The 25,484-nt window shown below is 35.1% G+C and overlaps 1 protein-coding gene across 4 annotated transcripts in view; it reads left to right on the forward strand.

Annotated features, from left to right (window-relative positions):
• The first annotated feature begins 303 nt into the window (after positions 1-303).
• GABRA1 (gamma-aminobutyric acid (GABA) A receptor, alpha 1) overlaps positions 304-25,484 on the forward strand; it is a 56,017-nt gene continuing 30,836 nt past the window's right edge. Inside the window, exons 1-5 of one of the 4 annotated variants that reach the window (XM_011947719.1) lie at positions 304-522; positions 1,308-1,541; positions 3,923-4,011; positions 7,257-7,369; positions 20,509-20,576. In XM_011947719.1, the coding sequence (XP_011803109.1) occupies positions 3,938-4,011; positions 7,257-7,369; positions 20,509-20,576 (255 nt within the window). In that variant the 5' untranslated portion in view covers positions 304-522; positions 1,308-1,541; positions 3,923-3,937. The other 3 variants (XM_011947720.1, XM_011947718.1, XM_011947721.1) reach the window with 3 other exon arrangements.

A 25,484-nucleotide genomic window follows, 5' to 3' on the forward strand; every position in this document is an offset into this window, starting at 1 on the left:
AACTTACCAAAGCTCAGACCTTATACACCAGAAACATTGCGTGGGGCACGTCACCTTTTCAGCACCTCCTGCCATAACTGGATGCTAGTGCTGAAGGGACAGCTCCCGGTGATATAGGTTTTACTAAGCGCTCCCAGGAAGGCAGCACCCATCCCCTCTCTGCTACAAACAGCCATTCACAAAATCTGAGGAGGAAAACACAGTCATCCCTGATTCCTTGGAAATTTAGTTAGACTGATGTTGAAACACACCCCCCTTTCCTAGTGTATAATTATTTGTGGGTGGAGAGCTACCAGGGAGGGTAATAGAAGAAGCCAGAGACGGGGGAAAAAGTAGATGAGGATTTCGTCCTGACTTCTAAAAATTCCCCCTCTCCCTCTCCCGTTTTCCTAATCCGAGAATGATGGAGCTCGAGGCAAAGGAATGATTCCGAAAATGGAGATATGACTCTCAAGCCTACAAATGATCAGGATGATTTATTAGTTAAATATTCTTCGTCCAGGAACCCAGCACAATTCAGAGGTAACAGCGCCTGCGTTTTCTCCATGATAACACAGACACACAGTTGCTTAAAAAGGTAAAAACCCGATTCCGGAGGGTGTTCTTGCTGTCCTCTAAGCTACAGAAGAACGTGGGGTGGAAAGCGCTCCCAACCCGAGAAAGTGCGAAAGACTCTCTAAACCCAGTAGCCAATTTCCTACCTGCCAGAACTCTTTCCTACCAATCGTCACCATTCGTGACTCTGCAAGACACGGGGACTTAGACATATGTGTGGGAGTGTGTGTGTGTGTGTGAGGGAGAGAGGCGAGACGAGTGCTCTCTCCACACGTGTAACCCTGCATCTCCCTGTTTCAGAGCTTGCGTTCATTCATATGCAGGCAGTGGTTTAATATTTGATCAAAGGTAGAATAGTTGCGCTGAAGAGTTGTATTTTTAATGGGCTCACCTTAAAATCGAGTGTTCATAAATTGCAAGTGTGAAAAGACCCTAAGTGCAGTCCGTATGTCTCTCACCCTTTCTACCCTTCCCTCCCCCATTGCCGCTCCCCCCAAAAAGAGAAGCTTGCAGCAGACTGTAGAAGGATTTGAGGCTGCAGCTAGAGAGAAGGGGATTAGGGCCAGAGTGGTGCAAGTTAAATTGTGCTGCATATAAAAAATGGGCGGATTGGTCTCCAGATCCAGAGGCTGGTACCACCTTCCTTTCTAAAATAAAATCTCTCTGGCATGAAGTCACCGCCTATTTCACATCCGGTTTGCCCTGGGACGTATTACTACTGTCTTGGTAAAGAGAAATCTTTTGTTGTATAGCTGCAGATTGGATATTGGGAAGCAAATTTGGGTGTGAAATCTTCAGCAAAGGAGCACGCAGAGTCCATGATGGCTCAGACCAAGTGAGTGAGAGGCAGAGCGAGGACGCCCCTCTGCTCCGGCGCGCCCGGACTCGGACTCGCAGACTAGCGCTGGTTCCAGTCTCTCCACGATTCTCTCTCCCAGACTTTTTTCCCCGGTCTTAAGAGATCCTGTGTCCAGAAGGGGCCCTAGGTAAGTGCGACTTTGGACCACGATACACAGACAGAGCTTTGAAGGTGGCTTTTCCTAGCTGGAGAGACAGGAATGTTATAGTCGGGGAAGGGGGGGGGCGGGGAGGGGGGAGCGGTGGGGAGATGGGAGAGAGAGGGAGAGAGAGAGAGAAGAGGGAGAGCGAGCGAGCGAGCAAGGGAGCGAGCAGGACAGGAGCCTGATCCCACAGCAGGTAGAAACAACGAAATGTTTTTCTTTCAGGGTGAAACCGCAGCAATATAAGAGCATTATTTTTCCGCTGTCTTTCTTCTTTTCTTCTCCTCCTTCTTAAGCATATTTGAATGTATTCCGCAGGGTGGGTGGTGGCATGTTGTTTTGGTCTTTTATTATTTATTTATTTATTTATTTATTTATTTTTGCAAGGGGGAGCTGGGATGAGTTGGGGAGGGGCGTTGGGGGCCATCATCTAAAGTTAAGACGCTGGGACAGAAAACCTGTCTCACTGTTCCGTCATCCTAGGGAAGGCACTCTCTTGTCCTGGCTGCAAAATCGCCTGTTTTCCCCTTTCCAGTGGACGCTGGTGAAATGTCCTCTGGTGTAGGGGTCTCTCCCATTCTGAGCATGAAAACTCAACTTAGTCTGTGATATGGGTGGCATGGGATGGTAATGTTTGGAGTGTGTGTCTGGGGGAGGGGGAGGATGAAGGTAGAAAGTGGTAAGACTGCAGTTTAGCCTTTCTTTTAAACTATTATGTTTGTATTTGCAAGAAACTTTCTTAACAACTGAAGTACCATGATAGGTTTTTCTCTTTTAAAAATGTCAGAAGAGGGCAAAAAGCTATGGTGCCTTGTCAAAGGATTTTGCTGTGGTTTGTTTACCCATTCAGATATTCAATCTTTTTATAAAGATCAACAAAAATTAATAGGGCTAAGAGAAGTTGTTTTTCCCTCTTAACAAATGATAAATATTAGTAGAAAGGTAAATTAAAATTTTGCAGTTTAGATGTAGTATTTTAACATAATATTTATCCAAGATTTCTTGTCATAGTCAACTAATCTGTTTCAAAACCAGTCACTAAATTACTAAATTAAGTAAAAGCTATGATGAGGCTCACAGTTCTTATCTCTAGACCATTTCGCTCTAAACATATTATGTTTCATTGCTTACATGCCTGTTGGTAATGGTTTTTAGTGATTTAAATGATTCCCGAGAGTGCAGAAAGCATTTTTAGATGTATTTAAAGGCATACCACATTAAGCTATAGAGGGTTTAGTGAAAAAGAAGCTTTAAAAGATTGCAATCTATTAATCACTTACCTTACAAAGATGTATAGATTAAATACTGTTAACAGTCCTTATATTATGACTGGAATTAATTACAGCACATTAAAATGTTACCGGAGCTGCTCCTTATTCAGGTAGTGCATTGAATTTCGAAAACGGACTTCACACATAGACTATATACATTTTTAATTCTCTAAGCTTTCTGTAGTCCTCCAGTTCTCCAACATTCCACTACCAAGTCTAAATTCAACAATCAGATGGTGATTGATTGCACTTTACCTAAGAGGTAAAAAAGATCCCTTTATTCATGCAAAGCAAAGCACTCCAGCTTCCATCTGTTTGAGATGAAACATTTCCTAGCAGCAACCTGGCAGAATTTGAGAGGGCTTGAAAGATATGTGTGGGCATGTTTGTGTGCATTTGTGTGTGTGGTTTGTATGTGAGAGAGATCAGCACATGGCTTGACTATAAAGTGTGTCCTTTAGCTTCACAGAAACATTAGGAAGCATATTTAACAAAGCAGTCACAGGCACGGAATAAAAGCACGACTCCGGCATTCAACAGTGTGTTTCCTATGTTTTTAAATAGAAAGAAATACAGTTGCTTCTGAAATCAAGGTACCTGCAGAATTCAAAAAGGAATTCAGCCATCACAACATGTTAACCTATCCCATCCAATCCCTAAATATGTTCTTCCTGTTAGAGACACCAGCTTAACAATTTTAATGCACAGTTCACTGTGGAAACTCAAATCATAAAGGTCCAAATTTTCAGATGATAAACAACAAGAAGAGAACAAACCAAACTATATTATAAATACAAAATCCAGAGATAAACAACTCACAGTTTTTATGTTGAGCAATACTGTCACCTGAAAGCGTTTCAACTTGTATTCTTTTACAGGAGAGTAAGGACACTGATATGTTTCTGAATGGAGAAATGGAAGGGAAAGTGGAGAATGGATGGTCCAGGTTTCCATTGCTTCCAATGAGGTGTCATATCCCAGTGAGGTCATTTCCTGACTTCAAAGCATTCATCTAAACTGCCTCAGTCAGCCCTGGTGGTTATAACCTGATGTTTCTTGCTACAGACATTGATATCTACTTATTCTACTTTTCAGCTGCTCCAGCCCGCGATGAGGAAAAGTCCAGGTCTGTCTGACTATCTTTGGGCCTGGATCCTCCTTCTCAGCACGTTGACTGGAAGAAGGTGGGGACACTTTTTAAAAAATCTGCATGAAAATTTCTGTAACTTCATTTATTTTATCAGGGGGAAGAAAATTGTCCTCAAATGAATTTATGACTAAGGGAATTCAGAAAACTTAACTGCAATAATTTCCGGCTAAGAATAAAGAGGAGCAGTATGAAAAAAAAATCGGTGTATTTGCATGTTAGTTAGAATACATTTAGCAAGTCATTGTTAAGACATGTATTAATTCAACATTTAAGTCTTACCTTGAACTTTTCGTTGTTCAGCTGGAACTGAACAAAACATGCGGTTTCCTAATTCTTAGAAAAAGTTACCCCAATTAGTGGCTGCATACTATGTAAGCTGATTTTTTAACAAGAGAATTTCTAGCCTATTGTAAAGACCATGCAATAACTTTTGTATTTATAGAAATGGAAAGTTTTAAATAATATCTTTAATTTGAAAATCATGTCTCTATAAAAGCATGTGCATATCATATTTTGAAATCATTATCTACATAACAAATAAAGGTAGACTATATGAGACAAATATTTAAGAACTTTGGTAAAATCAAATTTCTCTATTTAAAAAAAAATTACTAATTGTTTATAAAGCTTAACCATAGTCAAAATATGTTCTAATGATCCAGTCAAGCATGTTAAATTAATATAGTAGAAACTATTTACATGACTATGTATTGCAGATTTTTCTTTATCTGCTTTTCTATTTCTTGTTCTGCCTATTCCTGTGGCCCCTAAGAAAGTCAGACATATCATAAAAATATTAGTTTATTCAAAATATAATGGCAAGTGAACTCTTAAGAGTTAAGTTAGGGAGATGGAATAGTCTGGAAAGACATATGAATTTAGGAAGATTTATTTTAATTCAGAAGTTGTCTGTTGTTGTTTTTTGCTATTGTGTATGGTAAACACTGACAAACAGGCATTATTATCAGATCCTTAATGTGAGAAGTTAAATGTCTTTACTGCTTTTGAAAAATTATATGAAGTGTTACTATTGCAATGACCTGTAGATGGAGTTAGTGCACAGTGTTTTATTATATAGTGGTTCATATAGAATCAAAATCAGGTACTGTAACTGGCATTTCTCTTCAAAATATATATTCAGTTTAGGAAACACTACATTGGCATGGGTGTTTAATACCCAATGAATAAGCATCTTATTCGTAGGGTTTTTCTCTGGCAATTACAACTTGACATAGTAAGTTAGAAATAAAGATGAAGTGTCACTAAAAAATCATGTAAAAGAAAGATTTCTATTCCAGTTGGGAAAGCAGAACTGGTCTTGGGGAAAAGGCAGTGGTCTCTTCGGGCATCTGTATCCCAGTGCAAACAATTGGTGAAAATATTTGTAAGATAAAATCAGGAAGAAAGGCATTTTCTGAGTTTTATATAGCTGTAAAATCTTAGAGGGTATAGATAAAGGTAATAAGCACTCTACATTGTAAGAATTGTTTTAATAATCTAAGTTTATTTCATCATGCTACCCCGTTTCATCTTTTCTTTCTTCTTATTGTATTGCTTTCTTTCTCAGAGTTCCCGATCAGGGCCTCCTCACAACTTAGGGTGTTCTAGCATTTCTTTTCCATTTTAATCAAGATGACCTTCTAGTATCCTTGAAAGATGCAGGCATGGCAGTTGATTTTGTGACAATAAGTTTTTATAAATAATTGCATTCATAAAACTATTTTTGCCTTACTGCTGTCATCTGCCAGTGAGACCTCCTGGAAGACACTTAGCTTGTTGAAAATTTGGTTTAAAAAGCAGCAAGATGTTTAATTTTGCCATAAGAGAGTAAGCCCTCAATCTGCATGGCATCAATGTTGAAATTAGGAGAATGAAAAATTGTTTCAAAGAGGCACATTACGTATATCCAATATTATGGATAGCCTTTAGTTTTAGTAACTTTATCAAATTAAAACTTTATCAGAATAATAGCCATTGCATTTTGCCGATACAAAATTAATTACCTGCAAAACAGTGTTTGGTTTTGAAATGATATTTTGATCATATATCTTGCTGCTGTCAAATAAGTGAATTCTGGTTTCAAATGTTACTATTTTTCTTATATTTATCAGTAATATCAACACATAGGAGTGAAGCACAAGGCATATTAAGTAGAAAATACAAAAGTGATAGATTTGTGGCAGTTTCTTAGTTTACACCCTATACTCATTTTGCTTTTGTACTCAAGGTCAGAACTATGATTGAAATATATCAGTAAACGTGATCCATCCTAAGATAGAAAACACTTCTCTCAAAGGATTTTGGAGTTGTCATGCTAATCATCACATAAAATATGATTCAAGGAGCATAGATAGCAATGTGATTGATGTAGGAAATGCACAATTTTTGGACTGAGGTCACTATGTGGTTGAAACACAAAGACTAATAATGGTAAGGGATACAAGCTGCATCTTCAACTAGTAGCGTTTAAATATAAGTAATTATCCCAATAGAGAAGAAGGAAAATAAAGTTTCAGACTAGAATTTGAAGAAAGTTAGGTTCTAGGTCAAGTTTTGCTCACAAATAGGTGTGCCTTCTTAAACAAAACACTAAAACCGTACTACAGCTTAGTCAACTGTAAATTAAGATTATTGAACTTGATCTTTCTAAAGGTTCTGTTTACATCTAAGACTAGAAATAATGAAAATTAATTAGCTGTGTGAACAAATTTTAATCATTGGGTTATGAATCTTAAGAGGAATGGAAATTTGCACACTGATGTAAAATATAATTATCCTAAGAAATATGTTTTATCTAAATCTCTTAAAAGAACATCAAGAAAACCCCGCCAAAACACAAACTTATATGAAGTGAATGAAGGAAGGGATGTTGGTAGGTTAAAACTTAGGCTTTTGCTACATGTTAAATTAAAAAAAAATCAGTTATTTTGGTAACTCTTTTTAATTTGTAAAGAAGTTTCCTATTTTTTTTCATGTGCATTAGCATTCTTGCTTGCTCAAGAGAAGACAGGCATTATAATGTAATATACATGATAATTCAAAAAGTAAACAGACAGAAGTCATTTCTCACAATTTTCCTTTCACATTTAAAAAATGAAAATTAAAAATATAATTAAATGCCCAGAGCTTAAAAATAACATTCTTTTTTACCTTGTGAAAAAATAATTTTCAAGTTAAGATTCAGTTGAAAGCAAGGTAGAAAAACTGAGAAAGGATTTATTTGGAAAGAGGTTTTAGTAGAAATGTATACTTTATTGCTTCTCTTTATGTTTTTTTCAGCTATGGACAGCCATCATTACAAGATGAACTTAAAGACAATACCACTGTCTTCACCAGGATTTTGGACAGACTCCTAGATGGTTATGACAATCGCCTGAGACCAGGATTGGGAGGTAGGTTGCATTATTTTATTTTTGTTTTAGAGAATAATATGAAATCTTTACTATTACAGCCTACTTTACCTCTAAATGGTCAAATAACAAAAATGGTAATGTGTAATTTAATGACAAATCTATTTTTAATAGATCACTCTATGTTAATTCAAGTTACCATGCAGTTTCATATCCATATGTAGTAAAAAGCAGACACGGACTTCTAATAATGACACGAAGGAGATGCTACATTTATGTGATAAGCACAGTACTTTCCATGTAACGATTTTCTCATATAGGTAAAAACTGGGATAATATTCTATCTTCCAGCACAAAGACTGCAGCTACCTCACCTGGTACTGCTATGTCTGCATTTAATTCCAATAGGGTATCTTTGATTCTGTTGGTTCAAACATTTATTTTGGAATATTACATATTGATCCACTATTATGTGTTCAATTGCCACCACCTCTAGGCTAATAAGGGAATGAGATAGATGGTAGTGTTGTAGTTTAACTGTGCATTTGAACTTATACCCTAATTTTCTTAATACAATTTTATTTTTCTTGGTATATCAATTACTCAGTTATATTGATACATTTCTGCTTAGGTAGAAGACAGCACTTAATAACACAATATGTGTAACAATAAGAGTAAATAGTTCTAGGAATTGCACACATTTGAATAACACTTGAATAAGATAATTAAACTATCTTATTTGGCTAAACAAAGACTAATGAAGCCAAATCAAGATATTGATCTCAGAGTAAAGCAAGAGAACCAAAGAAATAAATTATCATTCAAAGTCACACAGAAAACCAAGGTTAGAAACCATGATTCCCAACTATAGTTGATACTGAACCTTTCCTAAAGCATTTGTAGTAACTATTTAATAGCAATATTTAAATAGTGATTAAATGGCAATATTAAGAAAGCCACCTCTTCTTCATTTAGATAGCACAGATAAGCAAAGAATAAAAAGCTTACAAATTCAAACAATGATTTTTCAACTAAATGGTTGCATGGATTTACAGTTACTTTTAAAAAAATATTTTGCATAATGTAATGACATGGATGTGCATTATGGGTCTATTTTGAAGCTGCCAAATGTCATTAGTGTCTCAGAGGTTTAAGGGAAACTGCCTTGTCAAAGACACAACCCAAATACATGTCAAAGGTCTTACCAGGTATCCTTTTTAATCAATTTCAAACACTCATTTTAGGACATACTATACAAATTTCCTCAGGTTTAGACTTCACCAAGTTTATATTCAGGTTTTTAGGAAAAATTCTTTAAGTCAAAATAGAGTGATCACAAAATGGGGAGCCTAATTGTGTATATGGTATGTTAAAATACTGCTTGTGTACATTTAAACATCTCGATTGTCTTCAAAAGTTTTTTATTCATAAAATTTGCAATAAATTATGAAACTAGCCAGATGAGGAATGTATGAAAAGAAGAAATAGCCAGGCTAGTGACATAAATTTTGCATAGCAAGACTTTTGAAAACACTGGTTGAAATGTCTCTGATTACTTTACCTAATCTCCTTCCTGCCCTGTGCCATCATTCCCTAAAAACTCAGCAGAATCTCACAACATATTTTAAAAATTTCTCTTCATCCTGGTTTAGAATATACTATTTAATATTTTGACATGTAAATATGAGTATTATCTGACAGATTTGTGCATCATCTTCAATTTAGTAAATAATTTTACACACAAACTGTTAAAATAGTAGCCATGTGGTTATATTATTGTTCAGAGTACACGTAGCAAGCTGTGACTGTTCATTTCCTTTTAATTGTATATAATAACTCTTTAATAAATATATACATTAACCCATTCAACAAATAAATTTTAGGAGAAATTATTTTAACTAATCCTCATATGCATTCCTAGACCCTGGAGAGCCTTAGACCTTGAAGATATAAAGATTAGACTGAGAGTTCATTGAAAAGCTAATTTTCAATACTGGTGATACTGGTAGATTTGCTTACAGGAATAACTACATTAATTCATACTGTCAATTGCTATTTTTGTAGAATCTACTTTTATCATCTAGTTAATCCCATAAAATAACAAAAATATATATGTATTTAAAGAGCAAAATAGTAGTTGTCCAAGTATAGACAAGCTGTCTTCCTTAGAGTGAAATGAACCTAATTGCTATAATAATTCCAGGACTTGAGAAAATTAACAGTGGATGTGCTTTAATCTTTACTAAAGATGATTTTTCTGATATTTCTGATTCCTGGTAACAGTGACTTTTGAGAGTATGACAGAAATTGAAACAAAAAAGTAGTTCAAATATTTTCTCTATTTTTATTCTAAACATCCTACTGGAATTTAGTACACTTAAATGTGTGGATTTGAGATTTATGAAAAAACTTTGATACTGACTAAACTTTTTTTAAATTTTTTTTTTGGGGAAATTTTTTTAATCCTGAAGGAATAAAATAGCACATGTTTATTACTTATATCTACAGAGTCATGAACATTTTAAAGTAGATTTTGAGAAGGTATCTGTCATTAGAGAACTATAGTTTAAAATACTAAGTATAGTTTTAGGACATTTTGAAAAACATAACCAGCTATAGACTTAGAGAAATGTGATAACACCATGATTGCTGGCTGCTATTAAGTTGACATTATTGTGGCTTTCTTTTTAAATTTTTGCAAATTTGAAGTACTTAATTTTATTTATTTACCATAAAGTTTTGGTACTTTAAGTATGACATGCATCCCAGTAGATCCCAACTGCAAAACAGACCCTCCCTTTTTATTTTTTATGTTTTTTCAGGAGCCATTTGCCTCCAGATGAAAAGACTGTATAAAGGAAATACGTGAGATTATCATTTGCTCATAAGGGAGTAAAAGTTTTCTTTTAGTAATTTTATGATCACAGCTAGGATGATTTCCTCTTGCAAGATAAAGGTGCCCACTATCTTCTTTATTATGACAAAAGTCTTTTTATAAAAGTAACAACATTATGCAAAAAGCAGGGATTTTTGCTTCTGAATGTCCCCAGGAAATAGAAAAATGTGATAAGCTGAGACTTGAGACTAGTACAAGAAACTCCTGTATTTGCAAATTCATCATGACCTGTTTTTTAGAACACACACTGCATGAGAAGGTATAGCACTGTTCTTAGTAGACATAAACCTTGGGTTTGATAACTAGAAAACAAAATATATAACTTGGTTAGTCTAGATGATAGGAATCAGTTTGCAAACACTATAAAACTATTTTAAAAGGCTGCCTTTTCAGAGATAAGAGCAATCATGAGGAACTGCAAATAAAATGACGACGAATAAAGAGAGATCTCTAGGAAGGGATTTTTGAAGGTAGGACAGCTACAGAAGATTAGAATACATGAAATTCTAAAAATTTAATATGGTCTATCTGGGATTGTAAAGAGAAAAATACGTCAGCTATGTTCGCAATTTAAGTACAATGTCAACAAAGAAACTTTTAAATAGACTTGAGTTAAAATAATCAGTATCCAGAAAATACAAATAAAAATTATCAGTAATTGCTGAATGCATTCTTGTCTATAATCTCTGTTTGTTGGCAAGGTGTGGGGGGCTGCTACATTCTTGCAATGAGAAGCTGAGCAATGTTTTTGAAAGAACCCTTACCTAAAGCATGGTCAGTGTAGAAGAATAAAATAAGGAAAAAAGGATAAAAGTCAGAAAAAATGGGAAGATAAGAAAGAAAAATGTTAAAAAAAAATGAAAGCAAAAGAGGATAGAAAATAGAGAACAGAAGGGAGTGAGAGGAATCGAGGAAGCGAAGGAGAGCAACACAGAGGAAATTAAAAAGGAGAGGAATTAATCTCATGAGCCTGGGGAGACTCAAGTGTCCCTTGATCTGTTTATATGGCTCTTTTAGTTCTAAATCAGGATGAAACCAAAATTTTCCCAGGAAATTCATTTTCCCAAGTTTTCTCCTCTTTGCCCATATTGTAATATATGAAGGAAGCCTGAATGTTCTCCAGCTTTCTAAAAAATTAAATAATGCTCCTGCTGAACTGCACCCATCTGTGTGAAATTTCAGTCACTTTCATACTGGCTTCCCCTACACTTTGGGTGTGGGACAAAAATAATCCATAAACAGAGATACGAAGCTGAATTTTGAAGGAAGATGATCAGGCTTTTATGGGTACTTAATAGTCCTCCAGTGATATGTTTCTCCTCCCTTTTACTCCACCATATAGACAGGCTACACTTTATTTATGATAAGCCAAAATCCCAGGTGAGCCACGCTGATACACAGTTTATCACCGAGAGGGCATGCCACCAAGCTAAAGGTTTTTTCTTCTGTACACATGCTCATTTTCATGCATCTAACTTACAAAAAACATATTATTCTATAAACACATTCATTTCACTTCTTGGAAAACAAATTAGGGCAGATACTTCTTTAACTAGAACACAAACATGATATAGCTGAAGGAATGAGGTCTTAAGTGAGTCACATTTTGAAAGAATTTCAGAAGAAAGAACTTTTCATCCTCCCTCTCCCTGTTAATAGTAGTTCCTGGAAATATTATTATAATATCTGAATCAGTCTTCAACTTAATATCAGTGTATAATATCTTGGATGATAAATGCCTCTCAAAAGTTTTGTCCTCAAACCACGTAAAGACAGCAAAGGAAACAGAGATGGTTGTGTATTCCTAAAACCACAAACCCTGAGAGAAGAGTGGAGAGGCAGATGATAGAGAAGTAAGATTGTAGATAGAGAATGGACTACCTTTATCCCTGCTACACATTTCACAGATATTTAGTTAACATTTTCTTTTTTCTGTAAATGCTATAGATTTGGATTTTTTGGTTTGAGGGGTTTTGTTTTGTTTTCATTTATAGATTTTTTTTTGACAGCATCAATTAGAAGAGCGTTAGGAACTGGAGCTGTCTCTGAATGTATTTTAACAGTAGCATATTATTTTACAAATCATTTGTGCCTCAAAGCAGGGTTTCTCCTTCCCATCATATTTTTTCCTAATCTTGAATTATTTATGCCAATATAAAACCTTTAAGACTAACCTTTAGCCTAATTGTTGCAAGAGAGCTCAGCTTCAGGATGTAAGAATTCCCAACTCCCTAATGCAAGGCAGCTGGGTTGGAAATTCCCTACAGTTGGCAAAATACCGTTGGCTTCTTAGGGAATTGGCTTGGGTCTTGGGTTCCATTTCCTTATGTAAAAATAAGAAAAAATGGAAAACTAAGAGTGCTCTAAAAAGAACAATTTATTTTTTTGTGCAACCTTGTAAAGTTTAGGTGACTCGAGGGTAGGGAAAGCCACGCAGTTTAATTCTTTTAAAATTCAACTTTGACCTCTCTCAGGATGATAAGATGTCTGATATTCATGTGATCTTTTATATATATATCCCATATATATATCCCTTGTAACGTTGAGATCAGAGAGAAACATTTTGTTCATGTTCAACTAATGTTAAAATACTTGTTTTCTATTTATATTAAAAAAATAAAATTTCAAAAAATAGGACAAAATAATTTCTGTCACAATGTGATAGCATTAGATAAAATAGTCTAAATTACTGACAATTTCCAAATAAAATTAAAAGATGGTGAGGTTTATCCAATCTCCTGTTGTTGTTTTTATTGTGTTTACTATACCAGAGAATAGCCTTTAGTATTATGTTTTGAAATTCTACTCTGGAATCCTTCCTTTTGAATTTGCTGTCGTTTTCTCTGTTGCTTTTAATGCAAGATGTGGAGCAGATGTTCAGACTTGGGCAAAATGCAATACATTTCCACAGAAATACTGTATCTAGATATTTCATAATTCAGCTAAATTATAGAGAAAAGGTAGTTACCAAAACCCCAAGAGGAATTGTTAAAATGAACAGAGAATACCTTTTAACATTTACTGACGGAGGTCTACCGTCAGCTCATGAAGCCAGCTTGTCTAATGAATTTAACCTAGATACCCAAAGGAGTGTTCTAGCGTGTTTAGAAAACTTGCTACTTTCATCTTTTCTGTGGTATATAAACCATCTACCTGATCAGTGCCAATATTCTCCTGAGATAAAATGAAACTACTGTGATGTTTTTCTTTCTGTGCCTGCCTTATTTCACTTAGCATAATCACCTCCAGTTGCATCCATGTCGCATGCTCTCACTTATTTGTGGAAATTAAAAATAAAAGCAATTAAACTCATGGACACAGAGAGTAGAAGGACAGTTATCAGGCAGGGTAGGGTAATGGGGGGAGGGCGATGGGGATGGTTAATGGGTACAAAAGAAAATACAAAAACATAGGAAGAATGACTAAGACCTAGTATTTAATAGCACAACAGGGTGACTATAGTCAATACCAGTGTAACTGGACATTTTAAAATAACTAAAAGAGTATAATTGTATTGTTTTTAACATGAAGAATAAATGCTTGAGGGGATGGATACCCTGTTTTCTATGATGTGATTATGATGCATTGCATGCTTGTATCAAAACATCTCATGTACCACATAGATATATACACCTATTAGGTATCCACAAAAGTTAAAAAATGAAAACATTTACAAAAAAGTAACCATTGCAACTATGTCCAAGTTATAATATGCACAGTATTAGTAAACAGCTATGGTTTATTTTTTGTGCAACTACTCTTGACCTTTTTATATAGCTTCCATTTCCCATGTTGATTCCAGAACCAATGTGGGATTTTAAAAAAAACGTTGTCTATAGGTCATTGCTTTTTTTTTTTTTTCTGGCAGAATCGGATTTCAATACTTGAAAAATAGTGTAGTGTTCCTAAGATGCGAATCTCATTTGCTATATATCACAGACTGCCATTTTTGGAAAACTTAAGAGAAAGCAAGGCCCTAAGTATTTGCATATTTCTGTAAGATTGTTAATAGTATTATTCTCGTATAACTAAAATGCTATTCTGTGAATGTGAAATAGGATGCGTGAGAGTTATCACAGTTTGCACAATTTTGATCAAGACTTATACTGATTACACAGTGCATGCTTGTATCCAGACATCTCAGGTACTCTGTAAATGCATACACCTACTATGTTCTCACAACAATTAAAAATTATAAAAATTAAAAAAGGACTTCTACTGATCAAAAGAAACCCATTTCTCCAACAGCACAATCTTTTGTGAAGGTTAGCCCTCTCTCGATAGAAACTGCTCAAATTACAGCATATGGAGAGAATTTATCAGTGGAAATAAGATAAATAGCTCCTGCAATAATACTGACCTTTCTTCCTAGGACATGCTTGCAATATCTGAGTTCTTAGAATCCCAAAATACCAAAGAATCAGGGATTGGTCAAACACCTTGAAACTTGGGTGTCTACCCCCATATGCAGACTTAGTAGCTGAATATGGTCAAAATTAAGTAGCTCTACATATTATCTAAGGGATAGTTTCCAGTTTTTCTAAGGCATTAATTGAATAGAGAAGAAGGACAGGGGACAAAAATGTTGCTCCAATCAAGCAGGTCACCAGGGAGCTGGAACATTGCCTTATCCAGGAATATGCATTGATGTTTATGTAGGAGCCCAGGATATTTTCAATTTCCAAACAGGACCATTTTAAAGTAGGGTTTTGGAATACATTTTATTATAACGACTAATGTTAGTCCATTTAGTCTCCATGTAGTGCCTACCTCTGTGAATCAATAGACACAAAGCAGCTTAAATAAGGCAATAGACTTCCTTCATCAGTTATGAACCCACAGAACTGGGTCTAGTTGAATATTACTCTGAGTTCCTCAGCAGACAGCATTTCCAGGGAAAATATGGCCAATATCATATTAAATAAATGGTTATGATAGCATTACTAACAAAATACCACCTACAATTCTTTCTTATTCATTCCCTCCTCCATTTTTTTATTACAGTCACTCTTGCAATTCACTATTCACACAGCATCAACTATCTTCTTAGACTGTAAGTAACATCATTTCATTTCATTTCATTTCATTACCCAAACACTTCCTACTGCATCAAAATAAAGGTCAACTGCTAGCTGAAATGCTCAGGGATCTTCAGGTATGGTCCCACTTACCTCTACATTGTCATCTTGTACCATGATCATCAGCATCACCAGGATCCAGATATACTGCACTTTCTGTTTCTTAAACATAACACATTTAGCACATTTATTTTCACCTCAGATCCTTTGCCTCCTTCTCTTTTAAATTTTTTTTCCTCTCCCTGGATCTTGCTAAATTTTTCCCATCTTTAAAGTCTCATTTCAAGTTTTATCTCTTCAAATGACATTTTTTTGAGAGCATTTATAATCTGAATTTAATTAGCAGAATGTATGCATGTGTTTTTGCATAATTTTGTAGGTACTTACATCTCTATATATCCCCTAATCGACCTAAAATATGTTTTTCCTAAGATAAGTATGTGGTTTGCTACAGAGGAACAGAAGCATTTACAGTTTTACTCATCATTGTATTACTGTTACCTAGAAGAGTGCCTAAGTGGCACATAGAAAATGTTTAATAAACATTTATTGACTAAATTAATGTACCCAACAGATGCCTCTCAAAGTGTTGTGGCACCACAATGTTATTTGAACATCACTCCAATGCTGTGTAGTCATTTGAGCAGGTATTATTTATTCATTCAAAATGTAAGAATAGAGACTCAGAGAGATTAAAGGCTTGTACCTAAAATCACGCAGCTTGTTCTCGAGAAAAATCAGAGTTTAAATCTGAATGTTTAGATGCTTAATCTATTGGGCTTACTACTTATTTTACTACTCTAATTTTCTCATTGTGGTTTCCAGTACTAATCTCATCTTTTTGAATTATCGCTTTAAAACATATGTTATTTCAAATCTTATCAGCAAGATACCAATATTGTAGAAAATTCCCAGGAAAAACAGATTAACTGTTGTCTGGGAGTTAGGAATTGCAGCATAGTATTTGTATATATGTTTATACATATACAGTTTGTATATTTGTGAGGATGTGGTTTGAGGAAAATCATTAAGTTTATATTTGAATAGAAAGTGGATGTGTTAGACCATTCTTGAATTGCTATAGAGAAATAACTGAGACTGGGGTAATTTATAAAGAAAACAATTTTTATTGGCTCACTATTCTGCAGGCTGTACAAGCATGACACTGGCATCTGCTTGGCTTTTGATGAGGGCCTCAGGAAGTTCCAATCATGGCAGAAGGTGAAAGGGGAGCAGATGTATCACATGGCAAAAGCAGAAGTGAGAGAGAGAGAGAGAGAAAGGGGTGGGGGGAGAGAGAGAGACTTTTAAATGACCAGATCTCATGTGAACTCAGAGAGAGGGAGTTCACTTATCACCAAGGAGATGGCCCAAGCCATTTATGGGGATCCACCCCCAAAATCCAAACACCTCCCACCAGGCCCCAGCTCCAAAATTGGGGATTACAGGTCAGCATGAGATTTAAGCGGGGACAAATATCCAAACCGTATCAGTGGACTTATGTGGATGGTGGCATTCCAGGGAATTTTACTTGTTTTCACATCTTTCTGAGTTTTTTAAACTTATATTTTGAAGTTATTTTTTTTTTTAACAACACAATGTATTGTTATATATGCCTCAAGTGTACCCTAAAGCTTTTGAAATATCTTAGAGTAGCAGTGCCAAATAATTTGGGGAAACATCGGTAAACAAGATTGACCATATTTATTTAAGACACGATTCCTCAGAGACATTAGGATGTTAATGTTTGCAACAGTGTTAATTAGCAGAGTTTTCCAGCCACATAAACTTTCCCCCACCGCCCCCTTGTCCCCACTGGACACTTGCTAAGAGCTGATGACAAATCAAATGAAAGAGAATTTCTTGGGTATGTGGCAAAGGAGATATACTAGAGGGGAACATATGAGGAGTGGTTGTTCCCCTTTTAAAATTATTCTAATGCCCCAAGTTCTAGATAATATGCAGAATACATTACTCTCTGCTTCTTCCTCTTCTTATGCCTTCGCTCCTCCTTCCATTTAGTAGTTGGTCACTGCAATCTCCCACAGGCATCTTTCAGTTTTGAGACTTACAAACTTTGCAACCTAAAGCCTAGGGATTGAGAGTATGGTTGGAGGAGAAAAATAATTATTAGAGAGTAAGAAATCAGGAACTCTTTAAGGATACATGTATGGTTAGAGTTCATAGTGAGTAGGGTCTTTCAAGAGACGCATGTGGAGACTCCCAGTCAGGGCACTTGTCTTATAATATTGGAATGGTAAGTATTGGGAAATCTCAGAGCCAAGTGTCTAGCAGAAAACAAGATAAAGTACCTGAAGATGATGAACTGGTATGGTAAATAAGTTTAGGAGAAAGGCTAAACAAAATATTAAAGAAACAGACTCTCAAAATGTGGTTATAATCATGTATGTGAATTTATTTCTATTTTTGCCATATCTTTAAATGGCACAGTAACAATTATGCATGGCAACATGAGTGTAAACTTAACTATATTTTGTGCTGTATTTTATTGGTATCATAATTTTTATAAACATGCTTTTGAGCCTTAACTAGTTTATTTCAGTATGGTTATCTACTAACAATCTTAAAATAACAGAGAGAAATGGCCCATACATTTGCCAAGTGGTCACCTTACCCCTTCAGGGATTTTTATCATGCTAAGTAATGCAGATTGGTGGCTCCTAGGCTCCTAACACCTTTGGTAAGTCAATTTTGTAAAGCTAGGGACTTCATGGAATTACCTTAAAGTGTAGAAATTATGCTCCTCCCACACTCAAGAATTACAAATAGTGATAAAGGACTCCAGGAGAGCTGACCTTGGCTACAGAGTACGTGCAAGTGTGCAGACCAGGATTGGCAGGTATTCCCTAAATGAACATGCATCTCAAAAATAAAAATAATTAAAACATTTTTGACTCCATATATGTTACTAAGTTTCATAAAATATGCATGGTAGATCTTACACTTTGTTATATGAAGAGAACCAAAGTTGAACCTTGGAAACAAAGAGAAGTTGAGTCAGCAAATCAGGAAAAAAAAAATGTGTAATAGGAATATCTGACCATACCAAGATTTATGTATAAAGATAATTTAGATTTTAATTCTCCTTGGTCACCCAATCTGGAAACACTTAATTGCAAGAAGTTTATCTATAAATAATAAGAAATAAAATTATTTACAATAAGGTGCATAAAGAATTTAGGGTGAAAATATGACTGAGGGTCTGTTATCTTTCTTTTTGTGCTTTCTTCTTGATAATAAAAGTATATATTATTATATCACAGAAAATCCAAGTGACAGTGCCTTTATTTGATCCAGAAAGGAAAATATTGAAAAAAAATAGTGGAGAAAAGAGTGAGCTCATTTACTATGATAAATTCAAACTTTTGTGAACAGATAGCATAGATTTTGTTTATTACTAATTTTCATTGAAATGCAGTCCTGACTTCTAATACAGTACAAGCTCTTGATGAAGTCTTAAGAAATAACAGATGTTTTAACTAAGAAAAAGAAATAATCTAGTAAAAAGTATATATGTAAAGAATGTGTGTAATAGAGAGAACATATAGTGGAAAAATGGTGCTAGAATGAATGAGAATAGGGACATCAGAAGAGAAGTATGGTTAAGGCAGCTGAAACAGTGCTGACAACTGTGCATCTCACACTACCCAAAGTTGATGCAGCATGTTAAAGCTACGGTTGGAAGTGAGTTCTAAAACCACTACTCTTTATTTTCATTGTCATAAGCTATGTTCTCATTTTGAACCTTTAAAAGGATAAACTGCAGATAATTCCTACATCAAGAGACTCATTTAAGCAGTTTAAAGTCAATTAATTTTTTGTGCAAAAAATATTGTATTGGTTATTGAAGGGAACATCTCTGATTCAAAATTTTTTTTAGCTGACTTACACATTACGTATAGTGTATAACATGATCTTCTTGGGATAAATTTATACTGACAGTCTTAACTCTTCACAAGTAAATTGCTAAGGGAAAAAGGCCAGCTCTTGATTTCTAAAGGAAATCATCATTTTATAAATTCAAATGAACTTATAAAAGGTGAATCACCTTTTTTATGTTACATGAAAGAGATACAAATACCCTGGCATATAAATATTTGTACATGGCTAGAAAGATCCTTCAGGTGTTTGTGCTACTTTGGGAAAACATATAGTGTACTTCAGCAAGCCTTATTAACTCTTTAAGGACTCAAGAGTCTGTTTTATAAATGTTTGCTTTCTGGCACTGAATCATAACTGAGTTATCCAAATTATTCCCTGGGAAAAAATATAAATTAAAAAAATTTAAAAAGTAAATAAAATAAAATTAAAATAAATTTAAAAAATAAAAAAATAACTGTTAAAGATACTTGACTGCATTTTGCAGAGCTAAAGATGAAAATGAGAAAGTCATATTTTTCGTTTTCACCCCTCAACAAATTGTTTCTTTTCTGAAAGCATTGTTTTGCTATTTCTTGGGGAATGGCAGTGTTTCTCTGGAAATATCTGTGTTGAGTTGTCATAGTACTATAGTTAATATGCTTTATTGGTTGATATATGTGCCATCAGAGGACAATATAATAAAACCACATGGAATGTGAAACAGAATATATTAAGTGAACTTTTTCTGTGCCATAATATGTTCTTCTCATCCTGAAAATTGAAGAGACTTACACAGGATGTCCTACTTTCCCCAGGGAATAATTGGATAACTCAGTTGTGATTTAGTGTAAGAAAGCAAGCATTTATATAACATACTCTTGAGTCCTTAAAGAGTTAATAAGGCTTGCTAAAGTACACTATATATTTCCCAAGAGTAGCCTAAATACCTGGAGGATCTGTCTAGCCATGTAAAAATACTTAAACTTAAGCTATACCAACATGCTAATGTATTTGCATTATAATGTGAAGCAGTTTAGTATCATTTAGTCAAGTATGTCCACTCTTGAAGAATTCATTAGGCAGCAGCTGAGTTTTCCATAAAGTCTGCCTCCCAAAGTGGCATATTTAGGCTTCATTCTCCATAGAAAATATTAACTGTGAAATTTTATGTGTAAGCAGTAAATTATCAGGACTACACAGTGGACCAATTTTAGAAACAGCTAATCAAAGCCAATAAATGTCCCATTTGGGTGTGAGTATGTGGTGGTGAGATCTAATAAGGACTGTTGATAGACACTCACTCGCCCAATTTCCTGCTTCACCAGAGCGTGTAACCGAAGTGAAGACTGATATCTTCGTCACCAGTTTTGGACCCGTTTCAGACCATGATATGGTAAGTGGACACTGTATCTCTGGTTTTCTTGGAGAATTTTTAAAATTTAACTTTTCAAAGAAAAATATAAACTAAGTTTTTAGGGAGCAACCTGAAAAGTCTTGACTATACCTTTGTGTGTTTCTGTGTGTAATATGTAATATGTAATAAAATAGTAATACAATAGAAAAATACTCATTTGCTTCCCAGATCAGACCTATTTCCACGATTTTCAACCACTGCGGTCATCTTTTTGAAAAAATATCTAAAATGATTGCTTTGCCTTGGTTAATACCCTGCAAGCCATACAGTATGAGTTACATTTCATTTTAGTTAGTAGGCCATGTTGATTCAAGGATGCTGTTTTCAGGTAACCAGAACTGTTATAGAATGGCCGTGAACATTATGATTTCTAAATTATTTTTGGCTACTAAAAACTAAAAGGAAATGAGTGTAAAAGTTGACCAGAATTAGACAAAAATATTTAAAATACACCACTAGGAAACATTCTGCTTCATTACAAAAAGCATTCATTAAATTAGTGTCCAGAGTGGAAATATGATGAATCTATACTTGCTCTTTTTTTCCAGTCCAAAGAAATTAACATGAATTTCTCTTCTGTCTGATGGGAGTTATAGAGCTGTACAGAAATTATATAATATTACTGAACTAATAACAGCTAAGGTTCTATATAAGCAAAACATCATAAAGTGGTCATGGAGACGTACCATTATGAATGTTTCAAAGATATATTAATTGAATACTATTTTTTAAATGCCTCACATTAGCACCAGCTTACTGTAAAAGTATTTTGATTTCAACATAGCTCACAGTGGGTCAGAATAAAACTTACAGAAAATATGAATGGCAGAGTAAAAGCCCTGACAAGTTCTGAGGTAAACAAACAAACAAACAAACAAACAAAAACTATATTTAATCTGGTGCTTTTGCAATTGTATTTACCCAAGGCCTTTTTTGTCATTTGACCCCTGTTTATATTCTGTAGAACTAATATTCTGTAAAGTGAACTTTGGGAAATTCTGGCCTAGAGGATAATTAGATATTTTAGATTTTAAGACAAGCTTTGAAATATCCCAACTGGACAAAGAAAAACAGGTGGGGTATATAAGCAGCAACAGAGTGGTAACTAAGAATGCAGGTTTCTGAACCAGATTGCCTGCGTTTATGATGCCAGCTACTTCACATAGAAGGGTACATCCTTAGGGAAATTACTTAATATATCTCTCTGGATCAGTTTCTTCATGTATAAGGTGAGATTAATGATACCACTTAACAAATTTTAGCCATTACTAATATGCAAGAAATATAATATGAAAGTCAATCACACTTGTGAATTTATGTATCTTACAATTCATTTGGAATTATGATCAGTCTGTAGACCTCTTTATTGAAATAACCTGTGATACAATGTATTTTACTAAATTGACAACTTTCTAAGGACCCATTGTAATTCTCTCATGTTGCAACTCAGTCTTTCCACACTATTCTCTCATAGTGCTTTTATGATTAAAAATATTTATTAGGTACCAGTCATGTTTAAGGTCAAATACAAACTGTTCTGCCTGTATTCTATAGAATCCATAGATGATTTTGCCACTCTCTGTCACTTGTTCCCAATATTAACTATTTGTTTTAGTCCTGCTTTCTGCTAGGCAGTATAGTGTCGGCGCTGCCAGGGCTGGCTCTGGGACTCAAGCTGGTTGAATTCAAATCCACCATCAGCAGCAGCATGACACTGAACAAATTGCTTAAGCTTCTAAGGCTCAAAGTCTTTCAAATGTGTATATTATTATAGTTGTTTATTCCTGCAACATTTTTATAAGTTTTAAATGAGATATGCAAATAAAGTGTCTACAATAGTGCTCGATAAATCATAGCTATTATATTATTTTTACCTCTGAGCTCCTTATCGTGCCATGAAGAACTCATGGAAATTTCTTCTTCTCGCTACCCATCTAAATCCTATACTTCTGCCCAAATCAAGACCCGAATACTTGATGAAATCATTTTTGTTAGTCCAATAACAAATTGACTTTCCGTTTTTGTATTCTAATCACATGTATTGACTCTAAAATACCTTTTAGCTTTCAGCCACATGTATAGCACTGCTTTGTAAACTTATTTCTCTTATTTATAAATAAATGTCTTATTTTCTTAAATTGTTGCCTAGAATGTAAAGACACATGTGTTTCACATCTTTCACAGTATTAGTTCATTGTTATTTTAAAGTAAATGTTAAATTACTATTTTTTTGGTGATAGGTTTAGGAGCCTATAATATTGAAAAAAATTGAGGTCTTGTGGGACCTAATAAATTATACCCTGTTTCCTCTCTGAGTTCTGAAAATAGAGATATAAGACGATAGAGTAGGAAGCATGGGGAATGAAAATATCATATATATATTACTAATAATGATGATATTACATAATGTGACTTATATCTGTAGACAAGTGGGTTTGCAGAGAGTAGGCACCAGAATCAACCAGATTAACCCACCCAGTCAAGGCAGTGTTAACTTTCTTTTGCTGGGGTGTGGATTATACATGTAAAACTTCCAGCATCAGAGAGCACAGCAGAATTTTTCACTCTTATAGGCAGCCAGCAGCCAAATGGAAAAGACAAGAGAAAAGGACTGAAATGGGTAAAATTGATATATTTTTCCAAATTAACCTATCAGATTAAATTCCCTTTCTTCCTTCTTTTCCCCAGTGGAAGAGTGTGAGGAAATTGGGAGCATGCAGAAGTTTCTTTTTTCTCATTGATGAAAACATCAAGAGAGGGCATGGAACATTGAAAACATCATACACTGATGGCAATCCTCATCTTACTACTTACAATAATGTAAATGTTTACTTACTTAATGGCCATTCTATCTCAGTCTCCGGCACCTGGCATGGTGCGTCACAGAGTCAATGTCCAGTAGGAGTTGTTGTAGGACAATGCCCAAATGAAGCCACAGGCCATCAAAAGCTTTTCTCTTTTCTTAAAAAAATAGGTGACATGCCTTTGAGTTATTGCTTCAGATTAATCGTGATTTAATAAACCAATGTTGGAGTTTTTGAATCTTAGAATAGGCTTTTTGATACACCTTCAAACTTGTGATTATAATCTACATTTTATGTATCACATTCGGCCAAATGTCAGATAGGAATAAGGAACACAGTGTCCAACCAGCAATATTCCCTATTGCCTAAAACCTCTGCACAAGACAATGTTTCAATTGCTCTGCTAAAAATCAAATTAGCCATAGGTCTGCCACTGGTTTGCTAGTAGCTGGTAGAAATTGTACCTGACCACCTTGCTTTAGAAGATTAATCCTTTAAATTATATTATGGGAGAATTGTGTACAAGAAGCAGCAGCACGTTTTAGAAGAAATCAAAATCAGAAGGCAGAAAGACAAAGCTGTTTTTCAAAATGGGAAAAGTTTTATAGTTTTTAAAGTGAGTACTAATAAATTAATCTACATTAATAACATAAGATTTAATGCTATTGAATGCTTACAATACGTTAGGCACCATGCTAAATGCTTTCTAGATAATATTTCATCTAATCCTCATGCAAACCTTTTAGCTCAGTATTATTCTTATCTACATTTCCCAGAGAAGGAAAGTGACCTGCTAGCTAAGTGTAGCAACTTGAACCCAGGCTATTTAGCCCCAGAGACTCCACAGCTCCCAAGGCATCTGACTTCATTTAGAATAGAAAACAAAATTAGGACAACTCTCTAACTTTATTTTAAAAACCATTAATTGGCAATCAAACAGAACATTCCCAGGGCACTAGGTTCTGACAGAAATATCGAGGCAGTACAATCATAGAGCCTTGTTTTCCATAGTGCTTAAAACGTATTCAGTCAAAGTACACACAGATGGTAATAAATGGCACAGGCAGGAACACTTCAATACAATATTTATTTAGGAACATAGCGGATGTTTTGTCCCAGATCTTCAGACTAAGACTCACATTCTCCAGGGACCTACTCTATTGAACAGAGCAACTCAGACTTTTCACTTGAGTGGTGGGGACTAGAGCCTGGAAACTTGAGCAAATTATTTAAGAGAGCTTCTCCTTTGTCCAGCCTCTCTTCCACGGAGTCCCCTCTTTTGCATTTTGTTTTTACTTAACTTGGTTTTGACCACCTTCTTACTTTCCTTAGATTTCCTTTCCTACAATCCTTCTAAAGAAATAGCACATTTTCATGACCAGCTACATAAAAACCTAATATAAATTTGTGTTGATAAAATAATAAAATGGGAGACAGATAATAATTTCTAACTTTTACTAGGAGCTTCCTATGTTCTAGGCACTGTTAAAAGATGTTCTCGCAAGTATCAACTCACTTCTCACAATCGCAGAGTGAATTACCCCACTTTATAGATTAAGAAACTGGGGCCTTAGCGAGAGTAAAATAATTACCTAAGGCCACTCAGCAGGTAGGTTCAGAACTTACATCCATAGTCATTATGCTATAGTTCTGCTGCTCTCCTCCCTGTTTTTCCCAACTTCCTTAAGAAGGGACTTTGGCCAGGTGCAGTGGCTCACGTCTATAATCCCAGGACTTTGGGAGGCTGAGGCGGGAGGATCACCTGAGGTCAGGAGTTCAAGACCAGCCTGACCAACACTGGGAAACCCCATTTCTACTAAAAATATAAAATTAACTGGTCCTGGTGGCACGTGTCTGTAAATCCCAGCTACTCGGGAGGCTGAGGCAGGATGATAACTTGAAGTCAGGAGGCAGATGTAGAAGTCAGCTATGATCACATCATTGCAGTCCAGAATGGGCAACAAAGGGTGAAACTCCTTTGGGAAAAAAGAGAGAGAGAGAGAAAAGAAGGAAGGAAGGAAGGAAGGAGAAGAAGAAGAAGGAAGGAAGGAAGGAAGGAAGGAAGGAAGGACGGAAGGAAGGA

Source organism: Colobus angolensis, unplaced genomic scaffold (genome assembly GCF_000951035.1).
Source record: "Colobus angolensis palliatus isolate OR3802 unplaced genomic scaffold, Cang.pa_1.0 Scaffold27, whole genome shotgun sequence".
NCBI lineage: Eukaryota > Metazoa > Chordata > Mammalia > Primates > Cercopithecidae > Colobus > Colobus angolensis.